This window comes from Genypterus blacodes, unplaced genomic scaffold, assembly GCF_046128005.1.
Source record: "Genypterus blacodes isolate CSIRO-AG114 ecotype Tasmania unplaced genomic scaffold, CSIRO-AGI_Gbla_v1 ptg000017l_1, whole genome shotgun sequence".
In the NCBI taxonomy this organism is placed as follows: Eukaryota; Metazoa; Chordata; class Actinopteri; order Ophidiiformes; family Ophidiidae; genus Genypterus; species Genypterus blacodes.
The window spans coordinates 775,581-792,874 of NW_027466831.1; the positions used below are offsets into that span (position 1 = coordinate 775,581).

Here is a 17,294-nt window from a genome sequence, read left to right on the forward strand (position 1 = left end):
TACTGTCTCAACATGCCTGTGGGTTGTTTTTATTCGCCATTTCCGAGTATTTCTGCTGGTGTTTACTACCCCACTGAGCAATATATTTTTTTTCCCAATGAAACCTGATATTGTTACTGTACGCTGAGGAATGTTTTTCACCAGTTGAGTGGCAGGGCCTTCTCAGATGTGTTTGCCTGATCCTGAGAGCTCCCGTGGGGGCTCCCAGTCTTTGCTCTATTCCTTTATGAATGAGGAGTAACACATGCCACATGCCAGACAGGAACCACCGCACAAACCTTTCCAAGAAGTGTATACGTGAGGCCCCTTACTGTAACCCGGTGCTCCAGTTATTGTTGTAACAGCTGCTATTCGAGCGTAGAACTGTCCATCATTCTGTGATAAACAACGCTGTCCTCCAACACGCCGTTGTTATGGTATTATCCTTGACACGCTTTCATCTCTTAATGCAGAATGCTCTAAATAAAGAAGGATGACCGAAGTCGTTCCCGTCACTTAGTGTGGGTGAGGAGGTAGTGGAGTGTCTCCATCAGTTCCAAGATCTGGGGCCTGTGCAACCAAGCCAGATTAAGGGGTTTGGGTAGCCAACCACAGGCTCAAGTTTGATTTTTTGATGTCATGAACCTGCCTGATCACACTCTGTTGCCATGGTAACTTTTGATCCACGGGCAGCATGGTACAGAACAGGTTATGTCGAAGCAAAATCAGGCACCGCCAAACAAAACTTAGCTGCTATTTCCCACGTCTTTGTCTTCAACATGTTTCATATTCTTAATCTTTACAAATATTTATGCTGTTAAATTGAAATGAAACAGAAAAACGTCACAATTACTTCACTTTTGTTTTACGTTGCAATCATCTTTGATATACATTATCATTTCCATGTTACTTAGATTTTAATGCTGTGTGTTTTTGTAAGAGAAAAACTGAAAAATAATCCGGCAATATGAGAAAAATGTTATTCTTACAGAAATAAAAACTTGGTTAAAACCAAACAGCTTAAAATGTGCATTTAAAGAGCAATGAGTTTTCTGTTTGTGGGATAGCTGCTGTCAGACTAATGGGCTGTAGCACATCTTCCAACTGTGGAGCCACAGTCAGGTTTGCAGCTAAGGAAGATGAGACTACAATACAAAGATGCCTTCCAAGAAGTGTAGGGAAGTGAGAAAGACATACAGTAGAGGTTCCTAAAGAGCACAAGCTGTTGGAGCAAAATTCCCTGAAAAACATCCAGATGGAAATTTTCAGCAAATTCATCTGTTCATAAAGCTGACTTGTCCATCACTCAATCGAGTTCCATCTCAAAGTCATCATTATGTCATCACTATTACTTTATGGGTCATTTTGAATTCCTCATGTGTAAGAGATAATCCAATCATTCAGCAATGGGGCCATATTGCTTTTAACACTTTGTGAATGGTCACGCCTGCAACTGGAGAGAAGAACAACAAACTCTCTAACTCTTCAGAGTCCCACTCCAAAAACAGCCATGATTAATGTCCCCTAACAAAAGTACTGCAGCTGTGAAAAGGGGCTGTAACTTAATATGGAACATGCTGGTCTTTCCTGAGACACCAATGGAGATTTACCTTCACACTGTAGCAGCGAGAGTGTTACACCTTTTTATTATTCAACCTGAGATGATGCCGATTATCAAGTCTACTAGCTACTTTGTTGACCAACGGTGGCTTGTGCCTCTCCATGTTAATGTCAACGTCACCTTGCAATTGCTAATTTTTAATTTGCCAAGGCAAGGCATAGTGCACCATTATGATGTCTCTACGAGACAGTTTACATTAAGCAGTTTGAGTTCCCTTACTCCACCTCAAGCACAAATAACAAACCTGGTGTGAATCTATGTGTAAAGCCTATCTGGGTTCTGCCATGCGCGACCTCCAGTGAGCACCCAACAGCAGGCAGGCTGACAGGACACCGGTGCATGATGACATCCACCCTGATCCTCTGTTTATAATGATAAGATAGTGGAGGCAGGGCAATGAGTTGATGCCTTGAAAGTACACTGTATCTGTGGGTCGAGAACTTTGACGAATTCACCTCAGCGGTTTAGGGCAGCAGAGAGGTCAAAGTGTGCTGGAGTGTGCTGGCAATGTAATCAAAGGGCCGATGAAAGGCTCTACAACTCTATGGCAGCAATGGTGATGCAACGGCTGCAGAACTTCAGAGAGCTACTGTATAATTTCAGTAGGATGAAGGGATATTATATCCCCTGTGTGGTCAGAGTTGAACTCATTCTATTGAATCCTCAGCTGAAAATGCAAATATTTCAAAATAAGCAATGGGAGTGACCTAAATAGTTGTGAACTTAGCTGGCCTTCCCACTCTACAGACGATTATCCCTGTTAACCTATTGGATACATGTATCCAGGTATGGTGAAAAGCAGAGCAGTATTTGTCTTGTATAATCTGGATTGACTTCACGCTGACAAACAGATTTGCATGTCACCTTTGGCCAGATGGTCTTAGGCCATTCAAGGTGCTTCCGCATTTTTAACCAAGAACATCACCAGATCAGCTCATGTCACTTATCTTCAGCAGATTGCTTTATTTTGTGTCAGTCCAAAAAGAACGGCAGCTTCTATCTGGTCTGTTCAAAAGACTACATTGTTACTCCTCTGTGAATGTTCTCAGTCATCCAGGTCACGGTATCCAAAGAAAAGCAAATTTTAGGCAACTTGACGTGCTAGTAAAGGCTTGAAGATCTCTCATCCGAAGCATAGTTTGGATACATTGTTCCTCTGTGCAATAGTTTGTTATGATAATTTGCTTTGGTTCCCAGTATTGCTTTGCTCCAGCATCAAATCTCTCATTGTGTGCAGATGTAATTTGATTTGTACAGCAGGTTCAACATTTTAATTGTACAAAGTAGTTAAACTCATTCCTTCAACAATAATCAAACATGACTACACCCTCAGATAAATCTGAGTCTATATTTTCTGAACGTCTATGAGACATCGACTCTTTCCTCATTAGGTTGGCAGAATGGAGAACTTACAAAATTATACATAATCATTTCTACTCATCACTTTAGCTCTGTGAACCTGGAGTTTGCACTCATTCCTCACAACCAGAAGAGGGTCTGAACCCTAATGAGTGCCTTTTTAGTTTCGGATGGGAAACTACCACAAGTTTGAGGCCACAAGCCCCTTAATTCACATTGCTTTGTTAACTGTATGTGACCTCTTTCAGTGACCTCCAAAACTTTCCATCTGTGCCCAGTAAAAGCAGCTCACCCCAGTCACCTCTGCCTCAACAAACTTGTCGTTTATACATAGATGATACATTACTAAAGCAGTAATATACAGCTTTGGGGAAAACGTTACTGGGTTCAGTGCCACTCTCAGCTTGCTGTCAGGAAACATTCCATTTTACAGATTTTGGACGTCCCATGTGACTTTGCAGCCTGCTGTTCAGGGTGTTACTCAATGACATTTGCCCTCTAACCAAGGAGCCATGGTCTCGCTCATTGCTTTCAACACTTTCCATACTTGTTGCTGTCAAAGAGCAAGGAGGTCGGAACTCTCCTCACCGGGGAATCCTGACAGATTCTAAGTTTGTCTTCCCTCCACAGGATTGAACTAGCCAGGAGGCAACAGCAACCGCGGCGTACAGAAGGTCAGCAAGTTCACGGAGATCTCCTTCCTTACGAGCTGCGGCTCTGGCCTTTCCCCATCATTTCTATCAATAGGAATGACCTACTTTCTGGCTAGCGTCAATAATCTAAAGCCTATTGTAAGACTCATCAATCGAAACCATTGTTTGTCAGCATCAGAATCATTTATGTTACAGTATATTAACATTGGCTTAATGTCAGGGATTTTCATGCTCACACAGAATGTGCAGTGAATCGAGAAGATAGCATGCACATTTAGAAGTATCAAATTGTGACCATAGAAATCCTTCTCCTGCACTGAACTGCTTAAGTGCCGATAGCGTGAGAACCGTGTGAGTACAGGAGGAAAACACATTGGCGGTGGTGGTGGGGGCTCCTTGCATTACTTAACTCAGACAGTTGTAAATATTTTCATTCTTAGAGTAAGGGTGGGATTTGGAGGGGGGTTAGGGAGGTGGACACCTCACATTCTAGGTCAGTGCTGGTATGTGACCACTTAGTCCAATGTGACTGTATAAAGTCTGTTACTTCTATACCATCAATCCGATTCTTATAAGCAAACTAATCCCCTCCTCTGTAACCGTGGCCTCTTGCAGCAGCATGCTGTCCTCCCACCAAGCAAATGTCTGTATGTGTGTGTGTGCCTCTTTGTGTTGCCTGCCAAATATGAATGTGCGTCTCTGTGTTCGAGTCTGCATTTCTCCGCTTCTGTGCATTTACGTTCACGCGTAAAAGGAGTAAACATCCACTCCAAACCCAATCACCGAACTCACTGACCTGTCAATTTGGACATCAACCAGTTTGAGTCATCAGGTTTGCCTGCCCTGTGTGCTGATGACTCCACTGCTGTCTGAGAGGGTCAGCTGCCCCGTATCTCAGTTGATCACTTATCTTTCTGGCTGCTGATGTCCTCAACTACAAAGCCCCCACTCATTTGGTCTACTAATTGAGTTGCTCAGTAATCAAAGTGAGTAATCTAAAAGACGAGATGATGGGACATGAATGTTCAGATGATGAGGGGTTCAGACGGTCAAGAATCTGCATTTAATCACAGATTATTAAAAATATCAGAGAAAGTGTTGGAATAGGAATGTATCTTGTTTCTAGGAGGCAAATAATTTCTGCATATCTCATTCAAAAACATATCAAATGAAGGGTTTGTGATAGTGCCTGGGCTACACTGGCGGCACCTTTGATGAAGAAATGACCAAAGCACACGTCCTGCATAACAGCATCATTACGGTAAAACCCTCTCCATGACTTCGTTTCACAAGGTCACAGTTGGAGGTATTGCGTAGTCCTATTTGCCGACAGAGAACATGATGAAAAAACATGTTTTCCTTATGACTTGCTGCCTACGTGGTGCCAGCAATCAGCGACACTGCCAGTATTAACCTGTGTACAATATGTCAGCACAGACCAGGACACTGAAGGTTGAAGTCCCTGGGGTGGGAGTCTTGCTCAATAGGCTGGCAGTCTTGTTTTTGCCATTTGGGGGAATAACGGGGGCAATATGAACAAAACAGAACTTGGCCATTATCTCCACTCTGTTTCTGCAGTGGTTCATACTCATCAAAATGTGCATTAATCATTAAAATGTTACAATTTCCACTGGATCAAAATAACAAATAAGCTTGGTAATATTTAATATCACATTTTTCACTTTTAATGAATTTATGTGCCCCATTTTATTATCTTATTTTAAATTGTTATTCAATTTCATATTCTGGATTTTAAATGCAACATGAATAATTAATTGTTGTTGTATCTCAGCCTCATTTCCAATGTAGATACATGATTTTATTTAGTTACACTTACAATAATCAGTAGGACTTCATTTGGAATGGAGAATTGGGATTTTGTGGCTTTTGTAGGCTAAGTGAATAATTTCAATACTTTCATCCTTCCTTCGTGAAAAAACTTAATGATGGCAATCGTGAAAAACAAAGCAGCATCATTTTAATAATTGATTTGCTTCTTCTAAATAGTTGCATTTCCAGCTCTGGGCTTATATCTTATAATGCCTTATTCCCTGTTACATCTTGGGGAGCACGGATCATCCACAATACCAAATGGCGCATATTTGTACTATTAGTCTAAATGGGCATTTGAAAAAATTGCCCATGTGTTTGAACGTGTGTTTTCACTGGGGGAGGAGTGTGACAGGTTGTGGTAGATGTTCTGTCCTGAGTGAGTGTGTGTTACATCTGGAGAGGCTCCTGCTCCCCAAAATATGACAAACACAGGGTTGAAGGCTGTTTTTGATGCCACCTGAGCATCTGGGAATAAGTACATCTACAGGGGAACAACATGAGGCCCCTGCTGCAGGCCGCACATGTCACTTACTGTAAGTCATGCCATGCTGTGATGAGTGTGAGGGGCCCATGTGTGCCTGTGTATGACAGAGAGGGAGAGGGAGAGAGAGAGAGAGAGAGAGAGAGAGAGTGAGAGAGAGAGAGAGAGAGAGAGAGAGACAGACAGACAGACAGACAGACAGACAGACAGACAGACAGAGACAATGAGAGAGAGATGAGAGAGAGAGAGAGAGAGAGAGAGAGAGAGAGAGAGAGAGGGAGAGAGAGACAGGGGGGATTGGAGAGGGAGGGAGAGAGAGGGGGGTTTGAGAGAGAGGGAGAGAGAGAGGGGGAGAGAGAGAGAGAGAGAGAGAGAGAGAGAGCGAGAGAGAGAGAGAGAGAGAGGGGGGAGTAGAGAGAGAGAGGGGGAGCGAGAGAGGGGGGGAGAGAGAGAGATCCAATATTTGTCCTGCTAAAGCACAATACAACTCAATTTACAAAATGATTTTCATGTGCTTGTAAGAAACTTTTGTGCCACATTATTGTGAAAACTTGGAAACGATCATAAACACTTTGGAATCATTCAACATTATGAATCTGAAACAGTTATTAGCATTTTGACCAATTTGACTTTATAGATGATTGGGCTCATGTATGTAATTATGAAATAAAAAATAAATTACAATTAAACTGAAAACGCTTCTTCAACCTGAACACAAAAAACACAAACAAGGAGCACACACACACACACACACACACACACACACACACACACACACACACACACACACACACACACACACAGGTTGCAATCTCTCAAATATTTGCCCACGGTGCAGAAGTGTGGCAGTAGTATTTGCTTTGCCAAAGTTTCGGTTCTTCTGATCGCAGGTCGCTCTGCAACGCGGTTCAAGCGAACCGCATCACCTCCACTGAGGCCGGTGTGTTTATTTATAAAGGGGAGGGGGGAGGGGGGGGGGGGGGGGGGGAGAGGGCACTTCCTCGGTCTATCTGGGGTCATACGATCCTCTCAACGTGGATCCATAAATGAATGGTGGGCTCGACGGCCACACCATGCAGCACCGATCCCTGATTGGTTCGATGCCCCGCTGGAGGAAACACTCTCAGGGTATATATATTGCGGTAAGGTGTGACACTTCCAAGAAACCAGCACTCCCCGAAAAAAAAGATCACATACAGCGGTGAGAAAAGAATTATAGCCGCTATTATCAAGTTTGTCCCATTTTCTAACCACAACTGTTGAAGATGAGGGCGCAGATCCAGAAGGTTCCTCAGATCGTGGAGCTGCTGAGGAAGAAGACAGTGGGGCTGCAGCACTTCAAGCCCACGTCCTCCGTGTGCGTGCTGGAGGAGAAGGATGCTGTGGAGGCCGCGCAGTGTCCGCACGCCTCCGCCGCCTCCAGGGCGCCCAGCCTGCGCTCCATCCCGGGACCCACCAACTGGCCCCTGGTCGGAAGCCTGGTGGAGCTCCTGTGCAAAGGAGGTCTGACGAGACAACACGAGGCGCTGGTAAAGCACAAAACAAACACTCAAGAACTGTTTTCTATTTTTTTTCGTTTTAGAATTGTATTCTTTTTACATTTTTGTTCTTTATTTTAATTTTAATTTTAATGTTTTTGCCCTTTTCGATGCTTTCAAATTAAAATGAATATGCATCTAACTGATTTCTTTCCTGCCTTTTTCTGCTATTTTTAGGTGGATTATCACAAGAAATTTGGGAAGATCTTCCGGATGAAGCTGGGCTCTTTTGAGTCGGTGCACATTGGCGCTCCTTGCTTGCTGGAGGCTCTGTACAGGAAGGAGAGCAATTACCCCCAGAGGCTGGAGATCAAACCCTGGAAAGCTTACAGAGACCTGAGGGACGAGGCGTACGGGCTCCTCATTCTGTGAGTGTTTACAGGGATTCGATTTGTCTCCTTTGTCACTTTAAATGTTTTTTTTTATGCTGCAATCGCACTGACTGGGAATCTTTAACGTTACTGATTTGTCAGGGAGGGGAAAGAATGGCAGAGAGTGAGGAGCGCGTTTCAACACAAGCTCATGAAACCGACTGAAGTGGTCAAACTCGATCGCAAAATCAACCAGGTATGTTTATGGGTTCGATTCCCCGGAACCACGCAAGCAACCCGAGTCTGTTTTTGGCTCTGAAAGTGACTTTTTGTTGCTATTGTTTGTCCAAAACAGGTGTTGATGGACTTCGTTGGCAGAATTGGAAAAGTAAACGTGGATGGAAAGATTGAAGACTTGTACTTCGAGTTGAATAAATGGTCGTTTGAGAGTAAGTTCAGCTATGTGTTTGTTGTTTTTTGCTGTTTCATACAACTTCGTTTGTCGTGTTTCTCTGCCCTGTGACGTTTATAATTCCATTATCAGTTTATTTGTGGATAATTTTGCCTGATTTGCTCCTCTTCTGTGTACAAATGATTTAAATTCAAGACTGAATCGCTGTTAATTCGCAATGAAATGTAAGCTGAACATCTAACAACCACATCAATATCCAGCACTGAGACTCATTCTGTGCTCTCCTTTGTCTCTTAGCCATTTGCTTAGTCCTCTATGACAAGAGATTTGGTCTGCTGCAAGAGAAAGTCAATGAGGAAGCGATGAACTTTATCACAGCAGTTAAAACGGTGAGTTGAAAGTGTTAATGTTCCTTACAGTGACATGTGTGACAGTCAGTGGGACAGAGAGGCCCCCCCCCCTCTGAGCCTTTAGAAGCTGCCATAGTTCATCAGGTTCACCTCAGCCGGGGTCAGCATCCTGTACATGATTGCATTTACTGGGATTTCACGGGGACAAACCAATATAGTTCTCAGTGGGGAGATAATATAGGTGCAGGCTCACAAAGGTCTCACAGGCCAGCGGGTACAAGTCGTGCGAGAGCCTGTGGAGAGTTAATCGTAGTAACTTTCCTTTCTCTCTCCCTCTGCAGATGATGAGCACGTTTGGCGTGATGATGGTCACACCGGTGGAGCTCCACAAGAGCCTCAACACCAAAACCTGGAAGGACCACACTGAAGCATGGGACCGCATATTCAGCACCGGTACATAACAGAATTTGATGCTTTATGTGTTCAAATCTTTTACTTCTTTCTTGAATTTAAAGTAAAAAGGAATAAGCAACAAGTCATGAAATGTATATAAGCATAACTGGCTTTCACCTCTCAGATCAGCTGTATAAATGTATGTAAATACATGTAGAAACCTCATTATCATGGAGCTGAAACAAGACTTATTTGTCACAGTTAACTGCCTTATCTAATGTTGAGATATGTGGGTCTACAGCTGCCAGATAAATAGTTTAAAGTTTAAAAGAAGGCGAGCGCACAATTAAGTACCAATACCTCCAAACTGCACATAAATATGATACTGGAGTAAAGCACTTATTATGTTCTATCTGTAGTTTAACTACACAGTCGAATTAGACAAATACAACACAGTGCCCCCCCCCCTTCCACCCCCCGCCCCCCACTGGCACTGATCAGAGAGAGAGAGAGACAGGGAGAGAGACAGATCTGAACCCGGTGCCTCTGCGTTTTTGTGTACTTGGCACTCGGGGTAGATGGCAGAGTTGTAGTAAACTGCATGACCTAAGGGGGAGAATGCTGCCAAATATTTGTAGTGTGGGGGGGGGGGGGGGGGGGTGAGGGGGTGAGGGGGGGTGATTGGGATGATAGAGGGAGGAAGACAATGATGTTGACTGCAGGCATCGCTGTTGTTGTTGTTGCTGCTGTTATTTCAGTAATGACAGAAATATTCGGATCAAAGACGAAACAAAAAATGGATTCATTTTGCCTGAACAGTTGCCACTATTGTGTCTTTATTACAAATCCGTCTTATCGCCACACTTTGTGATCCCACAGCTAAAGTCTACATTGACAAGAAGATAAAGGGGAATGAAAGCAGCCGATCACCCGACGACCTGATTGGTGACATTTTACACCAAAGTAACCTTTCCAAGAAGGAGCTGTACGCCGCCATCACAGAGCTGCAGATCGGAGGCGTTGAAACGGTGAGTGACGTGTGATGATTTCTGTAGAAACATCGCTCCTTGTGTATTTCTATACCCTCAAAAAACAGACCGGGTTCTTAGAAAGTTGCACCACACCAAAAACAAAAAAAGGAAAGTGAACCCTTAAAGCTTTTACCTTTCACCCATTTCCCCTGAAGAAGGGAGGAAAACAGCTTCTCCAAACAGGTGCCATAGTTACAGTACTTCAAAAGCAGAGCATAATGTGGTGTGGGTGTAACCGAGGAGCCTTTGAGGAACCCCAAACATTCCTCAGCTCCCCTTTGGACCCCAGGCTGGAATGCACTTAGAGTGCATTCCAGCCAAAGTGACATCTCCCTCTACTACTACTACTACTACCTCCTCCTCCTCTCTCCTTCCTCTCCTCCACCTCGCTCACTGTGTTTATGTTTTGTTGTTGTTTTTTTTAGACCGCCAACGGCATGCTGTGGGCTATTTTCAACCTGTCACGTAACCCCGTCGCCCAACGGAAGCTGCTGGCAGAGATTAAAGAGGTGGTGCCTCCTGATCAGGACCCGACAGGGGAGCACCTCAAGAGCATGCCTTACCTCAAGGCCTGCCTCAAGGAATCCATGAGGTAACACACCATTTGATTTGAGTTCACATAGGATTTCTGTTTTGGATCTGATTCCAAGTTGGTAGAATGCCTGGATTTGCCTGGAGCCTCTTAGACCTCCTCTATTCTTTTATCAACAGTTTAAGTTTGTAATGTCTGTAAAGTATGAAGTCGGGACATAACAACATTTCCTAATAAGTTAATCAACTGAAGGATTTTAGAAGATTTGTCAGTGGATTTTGTATCAAATGTAATGCTTGATGCAGATACTTGATAAAGCATCATCACTTTACAGCTCTGACCATGTTAAAGCTGATTGTAGAGATGTAAGACGAAAGATATTCCGTATAAAAAAGTGATCGAAACAGTCAGCAGTCTTAAATCAGGCTCAGTGGCTGCATCTTGAATTGGCCTGATACCCAAGTGATTAAGAAGCAAAACTCACACACATGACTGGCTTAAAACCAAGCTTGATGTAATGTGGTGGCATGACCAGCAACCAGTGGTCCCAGCTTAAAATCTTCCATATGGTCACGTTTATAACACTTCCTCTCCCTTATATGGGCCACAATTTTTCCTCATGCAGTCACAAGTTGTCCAACATGTTATTTAAGGATAATACCACGGCAGTATTACAAAGGGAATGTATATATCCTCTGACAGGAGATTATATCTCACCTCATTTTACACTGCGCCAGGTTTAGCTCCAGTTAAACAGCTTAGTGTGTCATAGTATAGCTTCAATGAGGCCATATTCCCAAGCATGTTTTTCAAACTCTTACAGGTTATCGCCATCAGTTCCCTTCACAAGCAGAACCCTGGACAAGGACACCGTGTTGGGAGATTATGCCATTCCCAAAGGGGTAAGTGGCTTAACACAGTACACCTGACAGAGCAGGCATTCCTCTATTCATTTTACATGAGACTGATGTCTGAATTAAGCATGTTAACAAAACCCATTCACTGTACAAAGCCTCAATGGAGCAACTATTAACACTCACTTACACTAAATTCTTGAAGCCGATTTATTGTATTTTTCCCAAGCAACCGCTTAAGTGATTCTTTGAAAGCTGTGACTGGGTCATTGAAGTAAAACCCATAAAACTCTATTAACACTAATGACTTAATGATTATTGTATCCTTGTTTACAGACAGTTTTAATGATCAACAGCCACGCACTTGGCTCCAATGAAGAGTACTTTGATGATGGGAAGCATTTCAAGCCAGAGCGTTGGTTGCGGGAGAGCAGCACCATCAACCCCTTCGCCCACGTTCCCTTTGGCATTGGAAAGAGGATGTGCATCGGTCGGCGACTGGCAGAGCTGCAGCTGCAGCTGGCGATGTGTTGGGTAAGAGACATATCAAGCTGTGGTCATAATACATACATGCACAGGAGATACTTTTTTACTTTTTCTGCAACTCTATGACTGATCAGATCTAATTCTGCCCTCCTTTCTCACAGCTGGTCAGAGACTATGAGATAGTGGCGACAGACAATGAGCCGCTCGACGTGATCCACTCGGGACTCTTGGTTCCCAAAAGAGAGCTCCCTGTTGCCTTCATCAAGAGATGAGGTAAGAGCACAACCTGAATCTATGCAATCTCTCAGCCTGACTATTTGACAAGAAAAGAAATGATGTCAAAACTGTGGCATTCACACTAATTAATTATTTTCTTTTCCCCTGCACTCCCAGGCTCTATATTTATCCCTCCTGGCCATAGCGACAGAAAGATGATACCACTGTTGCCGTGGCCCTGACGGTCCTGTGACTCCCTGTATTGCTGCTCTGTAAATAGAAGAAAAGGCACATAAATTAGTATACATGTTATCTTGCCAGAAATACCTCAAACATAAAAAAGAATGCTACTTGTGACAGTTAGAGACCAAAATAACAGTTATTGTTGTGTACAAATTGAATATTGCATTGAGGCAGCTGATCACAAATCTAAATGTAATGTTCTCACCTCACATATAGATGTCAAAGTATCACTTTATGCTACATTTTGTTTCATGTCTTTAATAAGTTATATACATATGTGATATATTTGTTTATTTTTCTTTGTGTATATAAAGTGCAAATATAGTATTGTAGTAATGTATATTGTTTTACCTAGACAGCATATTTTATTCACTTTAATGAATCCAAAAAATAAATGTTTAACAACCATACAGAATACAGTGTTTTATTTTGAAATGGGTCCATTGCCATGGCTTGGATTTAAGTCTTAGGAGTCTTTTATAAGATTTTCAAGCAGGTCAAACCAAATGTGAAAAAGCTTCTAATTAAGTGTGTGTGGGTATATATCAACAAATCCTTTTTAAGAATGAAAATACTTTTAACTTAACGCTTAACTTCAGATAAATCCCAGGATTGGTTGTGTAAGAGGTAGACCGTGGAATAAACACACATTTGCTGTACTTTGTAAAGCCATCAGGCATGTCACCTGCCCTCTCCAGTATGCAGTGCCATTGGTGGGCTAAGTGAACTGCATAAGTACAGAAGCCTATTTTCAGACACTCTATGCTGTCGAGGGGAATCTTGTGACCTTGGCCTTGGAGTAGACCTCAACGCAAGTCAGTGTTGACCTCACAACTCCTGGTTTGTAAAATTGCATAAGACGGCCACAATGCTGAATCGCATGAAATCAGTTTACACACATTCAATAATCAATTCAATGTACAATCAGTTACCCATTGACCTAATAAGGCTCATTGTATGTATGTATGTATGTGTATAACCATACTTACCTAACCCCTAAGCCTCCTAATCCCTTTATACAATATCCATCCAAATGAGGTTGGAAGCATGCCCATTATGTTACAGCAACTATGCTTTGCACGTGTTTATGCTTAATACATATTTTTACTAAATAAATATAAAATAAATAAAATGAAATAAACAATCAAATTCCATAACAGCCATGCTGCTGTGATAAGTCCGGAGTTGGAAATGAAATAGAAACATTCTTGTCCTCCTATTAAGGCTTTTCTGGTACTTTTATTTAGAAATGTAAAAGCTTTTCCACCAAGTGATAAAAACCTCACCAGGGCAACCAAAGAAGGATAAACAAAGATGCAGAACTATGCACAACAAAAGCACAACAAAGCCATTACATAGTTTTGGGTTTAATAACATTTTTAGTTAATATTTAATGCAGCATGCATATGTGTGTGGGTAGATTTATGTAAATTACCCCTTTGCCAAAGTAAACCACCTTGATCAATGAAAAATATTAAAAGAATAAATAATGAATTATACATTACATTATAAACAATATATTTAAATGTTGCTGAAACGCTGAGACTTATTTATCATCCACACAACGAATTATTTTACTTTTCAAACAAATGAATCAAATTATTCCTGTATACAAGTTACCAAAACAGCGCAAGCTGGATACAACACTGCCATCTAACGGTCAAACGTTTTTTCAAACAATACAATAATTTTACAAAAAAAGCAAAAAAAAAAAGCTTATATTTCTTAAAAACTGTGTCATCACTTCTGAAAAATTTAATTTATTTTTTGTCACATGTCTAATGAGACCAGGCCTGAACTAGAAGTGTGTGCTTTGTATGGTTCGTGTACACTTAAGAAGACGTAAACTATAGCAATGCATCAGTAATAAAAACTTTTACATTCGAATCCGTAAAAATCCATCAGGCAAAGTATAGTACAAAGAAGAAGCAGTCAGATATTTGGCACTGAAAGGAGAAACATACCTCGCTCTCAAGTGCCTGTACTTTCGATCCCCAGTGTCCTGATATGCACACTAGATGGCGACAAAATCCACATTCATGGGACCGGAAGCGAACAACAGATCGTCGAGTTCACTTCCGAAAAAAGGATCTGTGGCTTTTTTTCCCTCACAGTGAGCTAAATGAGCATTTTGGTTTTGAATCATTCTTTTATAGATCATTCACCTTGACTTTGGATGTTCGTATTCCAGTAAAGGAAGACCAGTGACACGGTCACGCTTACCGGTGAGCACTGGAATAGGACGCATGCGTTGTGAGTTTGCAAAACTACACAATTGTGTCGCTCTTCGATGCGTAATAATGTTTAAATCAGCGCTGTTCTTACGTCACACATCAAGGATAAACTCTCCATGGGAGCAGAGATTCTTTAAAAACTGCTTAAAGAAACTGCGAATTAGCTATAATGTTTGCAATGGACTCGGGACATTTGGATGTATTTGTGACAGCTGTAGGCGAAATGTGTTTTATACAGTATATAATTATAATAAAAGCATTTCCGTGACAAGGACAGTGCGTTGACATAGTTGAAGAGAAAATCCAAGTGTTACAAATGAATTGATGCTTTACGTTCAGATGTTAGACGTATTAACTGCTCCTACTTATGTTTGTCAATACGTCCGCTGTGACAAAGGAGACCCAGTCTAGACTGACCTTAGTGGCGAGGTCCCTGAACGCGCCACAGGGTCTGAGCCTAAGTCCTTAAAATGAGACTGTCTACCCATTCAGACGGCTAAAACCGATTGAATGAAGTCAAATATGACGGTATGAAACTATAAATATTTGGGATGAGCTGTGATGTTTCAGGGCAACACAAGATGAACAGCTGGCAATCAGTGGAGCAGGACGATGGAACATATGCAGCCTTACTTCCATTTTCCTGTAAAGCTTTGTGACTCAGCCAAACCCCAAATGACAATATTTGCATTCTTCCGTGGTTTTTTCCATTCGCTTTTTCGAAGGCCAAACAAAACATTTACATGTACACCTGGTTAAGACAGTCATGCGAGTTTCGACTTTACGTGTTTAGAATGATCACTTGAACGCTCCACCAAATAAGCGAAAGGTCAATCTCAGACCTTTTTAGCCTATTATGTGTAGAATACAGGATCTGGTCACAGCGATAGAAGCTTATTTTTAGAGATCCTGTGAACCCATTCCCCCCAATCTCAACCTGTATGAGTCACCGTCTATTCCTGTTATTCAGTGTTTTGAGAGGGCTGCTGAAGGAAATCATGTCTGCAGAACTGGACCTGTCCCCGCCAGAAGTCCCCGAGCCCACCTTCCTGGAGAGCGTGCTGCGCTACGGCCTCTTTTTGGGTGCAATCTTCCAGCTCATCTGCATCCTGGCCATCATCATCCCCACATCCAAGGGCCATGAACAGGTAAACGGTCAGGGAAGGACAGAATTCTGACATTGTGGCCAAAAACTGTTCATATTATCTATCAGCTGTTCTGCTCTATAGTTTGAACGGTCTTAACTACAGGAGAATGCAGTCTGATTCGTAATTACCGGTTCTTCAAAAGTCGAAAGTTTTGATTTTGTGCATTCCGCCAGTGTGTGTCAAGGCTCCACTTTTCTGAACAGCGGCTCTTATTCTGGAGCGTCCATGACCACGGAGCCACCGAGGGTTACTCTAACAAGCTCCTGTCAAGAGAGATTATTTATAGAAGAGAGCAATTAAACCCAGTGTCCAATTATTCTATTTTCAGGTATTGTCATCAGATGCACTGATTGCGCTCCACAGCATGGCACCCTTTCATCATTTGGAGCAGTCTGCTGTGGTTATTATTCTGCGGGAACAATAAAGAATGATTGTATGCACAGAAAGAGTGCCGACAGGGGCGAAGTGATGAGACACGGCTCAATTTCTTTAGTTTGGTGAGAGAATGACCTCAGGGTGAAGAAAGACTACAATAGAATGTGTAGAGCATCTTTGCAGTGTCTGCGGAAATGTGTGCAATTATAAGTAGAAGCTTTGAACATGCGTCAGGATACACTCGTGCTCAGCTGGACGTTGGGAGTCTGAAAGCCCTTTTTCCATTACGGGGTTCGAATGCTTATCGCTTCGTGTTTTTTCCTGTGCAGGAGGAGACAGAGGCAGCTGACGCAAAGGCTGTTGAACAGATGAAGAAACCGAAGGCATCCATGTCTCAGACACGACAGAAACCAAAGAAAGAGAGCAAGAAGAAGCGATAGACAGCTAGATACTACAGCTCTTTGTCTGTGTGTGTGTGTTTTGGAGTGTGCAAGTGTGAGGCTTGCTTGCACAAACATCTGTTTATTCATCAGTGAGTCAACATTTGTTCATTTGTCTGCTGTTCCTCATCCTCACTCCAGTTATATGAACCACTACTGTCTATTAAGCCTTCTTATGCACATTGAATAACTTTGAACCACGTCTCCTTATCACCGTCAACACATTGTTACACAGTATTACCACTAAATCATGTCATGAATTTGATTTTTATTGACTTCTTTATATTTGAACACTAATTGTGAATAAACAAGTAAATGGGCTCTCACATCTGTTTCTTTGTTCGTCATTTTCTTGTTCAGATCATTTCTTATGCTTATTTTTACCCTTTAGATGGGAAACGCATTATGACTTCCTCACAAAGCTACAGTCAAGTTTTAGTGTGGGATGAAATGGTGTTTGTTGTTGTACAGACTTAAGTATAATGAGACAACTAAACCAATTTAGTAGGTTACATTTGCATTTTATAATCACAGTAAACAGGATGGATCAACTGGATCTCCTAATGTGCTAACATCATCAGACACATATTTCTGTTCTTAAACTGCACATGAGAATTTGATAAGGAAAGCTGGATTCAATTATCCAGGATAATTATGTGCTCAGTGTTCATTGAGGAGGGTCTAGATACAGTATATACATCCATAGCTGAAACCATCATCACCATAAATGAATTTACGACACAATAAAACATTTATGTCTATAATTTGCATTATTTTTTACCACCAGGGGCGCTCCATGTTACTA

General features: G+C 42.1%; 3 protein-coding genes across 4 annotated transcripts in view; 2 read left to right on the top strand and 1 right to left on the bottom strand.

Moving 5' to 3' along the window:
* Positions 1–17,294, bottom strand: part of cers5 (ceramide synthase 5) — a 132,255-nt gene that overhangs the window by 2,105 nt on the left and 112,856 nt on the right. The gene's annotated exons all lie outside the window — the stretch shown is intronic.
* Positions 7,012–12,700, top strand: cyp24a1 (cytochrome P450, family 24, subfamily A, polypeptide 1). Its single transcript, XM_076141029.1, has 12 exons — positions 7,012–7,455; positions 7,642–7,832; positions 7,938–8,031; positions 8,131–8,224; positions 8,485–8,576; positions 8,879–8,990; positions 9,810–9,958; positions 10,387–10,553; positions 11,317–11,395; positions 11,684–11,881; positions 11,995–12,106; positions 12,227–12,700. The coding sequence occupies exons 1-11, from the start codon at positions 7,192–7,194 to the stop codon at positions 12,103–12,105; spliced, it is 1,551 nt and encodes a 516-aa protein (XP_075997144.1). The 5' UTR covers positions 7,012–7,191; the 3' UTR covers position 12,106; positions 12,227–12,700.
* Positions 14,350–16,815, top strand: manbal (mannosidase beta like). 2 transcript variants are annotated; one of them, XM_076140852.1, is made up of 3 exons: positions 14,350–14,545; positions 15,497–15,674; positions 16,379–16,815. In XM_076140852.1, exons 2-3 carry the CDS (start codon positions 15,525–15,527, stop codon positions 16,487–16,489), a joined length of 261 nt encoding a protein of 86 aa, XP_075996967.1. In that variant the 5' UTR covers positions 14,350–14,545; positions 15,497–15,524; the 3' UTR covers positions 16,490–16,815. The 2 variants fall into 2 exon arrangements, with proteins under 2 accessions (XP_075996967.1, XP_075996966.1); XM_076140851.1 differs by having other exon boundaries at positions 14,354–14,517.